General features: G+C 38.3%; 1 protein-coding gene across 1 annotated transcript in view; it reads left to right on the forward strand.

Moving 5' to 3' along the window:
* Positions 1-1,175, forward strand: part of LOC101505555 (nucleotide pyrophosphatase/phosphodiesterase) — a 6,916-nt gene extending 5,741 nt beyond the window's left edge. The window contains exons 11-13 of the mRNA XM_012715924.3: positions 3-24; positions 395-704; positions 789-1,175. Coding sequence (XP_012571378.1) covers positions 3-24; positions 395-704; positions 789-1,094 — 638 coding nt within the window. The 3' untranslated portion in view covers positions 1,095-1,175. The remainder of the gene's footprint in view (positions 1-2; positions 25-394; positions 705-788) is intronic.
* Positions 1,176-3,832: the final 2,657 nt, after the last annotated feature.

The following is a 3,832-nucleotide window of genomic DNA, read 5'->3' on the forward strand; positions in this document are numbered from 1 at the left end:
TGCTGAGAATAGAGCCAAATTCTGGTAAGTTATATTAATCTAAATGCAAACTATGACATGTTTAGCTTTAGTAAATCAGATTTTCGTCTCTAAATTGGATTTTTCGCCACTTGGTCCTAGATAGTGGATATAATCCTGACCAATTGTTGCCCCTTTGTCCAAGATAGTGGATATAATCCTGACCAATTGTTACCTATACATTCTTTTTATGACTTCATGACATCCGAAAAAGATAGAGCTTCAATTTATCCTTACAGTTCATGGTGCAGTTTCTAGTTTCTGCAAGTGAAAAATAAACAAAACCTCTTTCATCTACTTTTGTAATTTCACCAGTAACAATTAGGATGTACTATTTTTCGATCCCAAATGAATGATGAAAATGAAAAATATGCAGGTATAAAACAGATTATGGCATGTTTCGTTTCTGTATAGCAGACAGTGAGCATGACTGGAGAGAAGGATCAGAACAGTACAAATTCATTGAGCACTGCCTTTCAACAGTAGATAGAAAACAACAACCATGGTTAATCTTTTCAGCACATCGCCCCCTTGGTTACTCATCTAATTCTTGGTATGCCATGGAAGGCTCATTTGAGGAGCCCATGGGAAGGGAAAGTTTGCAGGGGCTCTGGCAGAAGTACAAAGTAGACATTGCATTTTATGGTCACGTCCATAACTACGAAAGAGTATGCCCAATTTATCAGGTAAATACTTCATTATTGTAGTAGTTTTCTTCATTGTAAATGCATCCATATCCATTTCTAATTATTGATGTGTATATATTGCAGAACCAATGTGTAAATAAGGAAAAAACTCATTACTCTGGTACTGTGAATGGAACAATTCATATTGTTGTTGGCGGAGGGGGAAGTCACTTGTCAGACTTCACCACAGCACCCCCTGTTTGGAGTCTTTACAAGGACAGAGACTATGGTTTTGGCAAACTGACAGCATTCAATCACTCATATCTCTTGTTTGAGTACAAGAAAAGTAGTGATGGAAAGGTCTATGACTCTTTTACCATTTCCAGGGACTATAGAGATGTCTTGGCCTGTGTGCACGATGGTTGTGAGAAAACCACCTTGGCATCCTGAATATGTTTCTATATGTAGAACTGGCGTGGTCTTGAAATGAAATAAAACACTTTCAAAATAAATAATGGTTGTTATGTTCAATCTCAACGCATCATGCAAGATTTATGAAGCACAAATATAGAATAAAAAGGCAGATGTATAATGCAAATTCTAAAATTTATATGATAATAACGGTTATGACTGTAAAAATATTATATTAACATGAAATGCAGTTTCTTAATTATAATGAACATATCGACATTTCATAAGTTGGCTTCAGCTATTGTGAAAACATGCAATATTATTATTGATCTAATTTTACATACATTGGTACACATTTAAAATATAATTGCAAAAAATGCAAGGTAGAAATATTCCAAAAAATTTACGAAATACAATATTGTATTTATTAGTTCCGTAATCATTTTGAAGAAACAGTTCTCCTTTACTGAAAGAAAAAGGATGTTTGGCACATAACTTAGGATACGTGACTTTGAATTTGTTGAATATAAAGAGTATTGAGAGACATATTGTGAATAACCCGTGTGTTTCAACTACACAGCGGAATTTCTTTATATAGACAAAGGGTATTAAACAACCCTAATTTACAGTAATACTAACGAACCAGAATACTTACAGCTCATCTACTATATATATAATATTTACATTATAATATTTAACACTCCCCCTCAAGCTGGAGCATATAAATCAAATGCACCTAGCTTGTTACATATATAACTAATTCTAGGACCTCGCAATGCCTTTGTAAACACATCTGCTAACTGATCATTGGAATTGACAAAGCTAGTGATAATGTCACCCGATTCGATCTTTTCTCTAACAAAATGACAGTCAATCTCAATATGCTTGGTCCTCTCATGAAAAACAGGATTTGAGGCAATGTGCAATGCAGCTTGATTATCACATATTAGTGTCATTGTGCTGGCCTCTTCAAATTGAAGTTCTTTCAGTAACTGTTTCAACCAGATGAGTTCACATGTTACTAGTGTCATGACCCTGTATTCTGCCTCAGCGCTGGATCTTGCAACAACATTTTGTTTCTTACTCTTCGAAGATATTAAATTTCCTCCAACAAGTACACAATACCCGGAAGTTGATCGTCTATCTATGGGTGAGCCTGCCCAATCGGCATCTGAGTAGCCAATTATCTGAGTATGTCCTCTATCTTCATAAATGAGGCCTTTTCCAGGTGCACTTTTGATGTATTTAAGAATCCGAATTACAACATCCATATATTCTTGGCAAGGAGAATTTAAGAACTGACTTACACACTGACAGCAAAGGAAATGTCAGGACGAGTGACTGTGAGATAGTTTAATTTTCCAACCAATCTCCTATATCTTCCTGAATCTGATAGAGGCTCCCCCTGATTGGGTAGGAGTTTGACATTTGGATCCATAGGAGTATCAACTGACTTGACATTTAATAGGCTTGTTTCTTCAAGAATGTCCATAGCATATTTTCTTTGTGAAATTACAAGGCCATCTTTGGATTGGGCTATTTCAATACCCAAAAAATAACGGAGTTTACCAAGATCTTTAGTCTGAAATTTATTTGAGAGATGTTGTTTTAACTGGAGTATTCCTTGTTGATCACTTCCAATTATAACAATGTCATCCACGTAAACAATAAGATAGATGCACCATTGGGCTGAGTGGTGATAAAATACAGAGTGATCGGCTTCACTACGGATCATACCAAACTCTTTTACTACCGAGCTGAATCTGCCAAACCAAGCTCTAGGAGACTGTTTAAGACCATAAAGGGACCTGTGTAGCCGACAAACCATATTGGAAGACTCCCCCTGAGCAACAAACCCTAGTGGTTGCTCCATATAAACTTCATCTTCAAGATCACCGTGCAAAAAGGCATTTTTAATGTCGAGCTGATGGAGAGGCCAATGTCGAATTGCTGCAATGGAGAAAAACAGTCTGACAGATGCCATTTTGGCAACAGGTGAGAACGTGTCGCTGTAATCCAACCCAAAAATCTGAGTATATCCCTTGGCTACCAAACGAGCCTTAAATCGATCAATCTTACCATCAGGACCAACCTTCACTGTATAAAGCCAACGTCACCCGACTAACGACTTCCCACGAGGTAAAGGAACCAATTCCCAAGTACCACTGCTTTGTAGAGCACACATCTCATCAAGCATTGCTTGCCTCCATTCAGGGTGGGATAATGCTTCACTTGTAGTTTTAGGAATAGAAACAGAAGACAAGGTGGACAAGCAAGTGTAATGTAAAGGAGAAAGACGATGATAACACAAATCAATATAATGAGGAGATGGATTCCGGGTGGTGCGAATATCCTTACGAAGAGCAATGGGAAGGTCAGGCTCAGGTGGCAGGGCCGGATTCGGAGGTGGCGTCGGAGGAGAGTCTATAATGGGAACAGGAACAGACACAACAGAGGGTAAGCATTGACGGTCGAGGAGGTTGAGGGGCAGACTCGACAAGTTCGATAGGAATATGAGTGGGTGGGAGAGGTATAACTACTTGAGGAGGTTTGGGAGTAATGTCCTGATAAGGCTCAGTAGCTATATGGGTAGGTTTAAAATATTGTACAGACTCGAAAAAGGTAACATCGGCTGATGTAACGTAGCGGTGTAGTGTGGGGGAATAACAACGATAGCCCTTTTGGGACTGATGATAACCGAGAAAGACACACTTGAGTGACCGAGCTGACAATGTTTCCAAACCAGGAGATAAATTATGGACAAAACACGTGGACCC

This window comes from Cicer arietinum, chromosome 5, assembly GCF_000331145.2.
Source record: "Cicer arietinum cultivar CDC Frontier isolate Library 1 chromosome 5, Cicar.CDCFrontier_v2.0, whole genome shotgun sequence".
Classification (NCBI taxonomy): Eukaryota; Viridiplantae; Streptophyta; class Magnoliopsida; order Fabales; family Fabaceae; genus Cicer; species Cicer arietinum.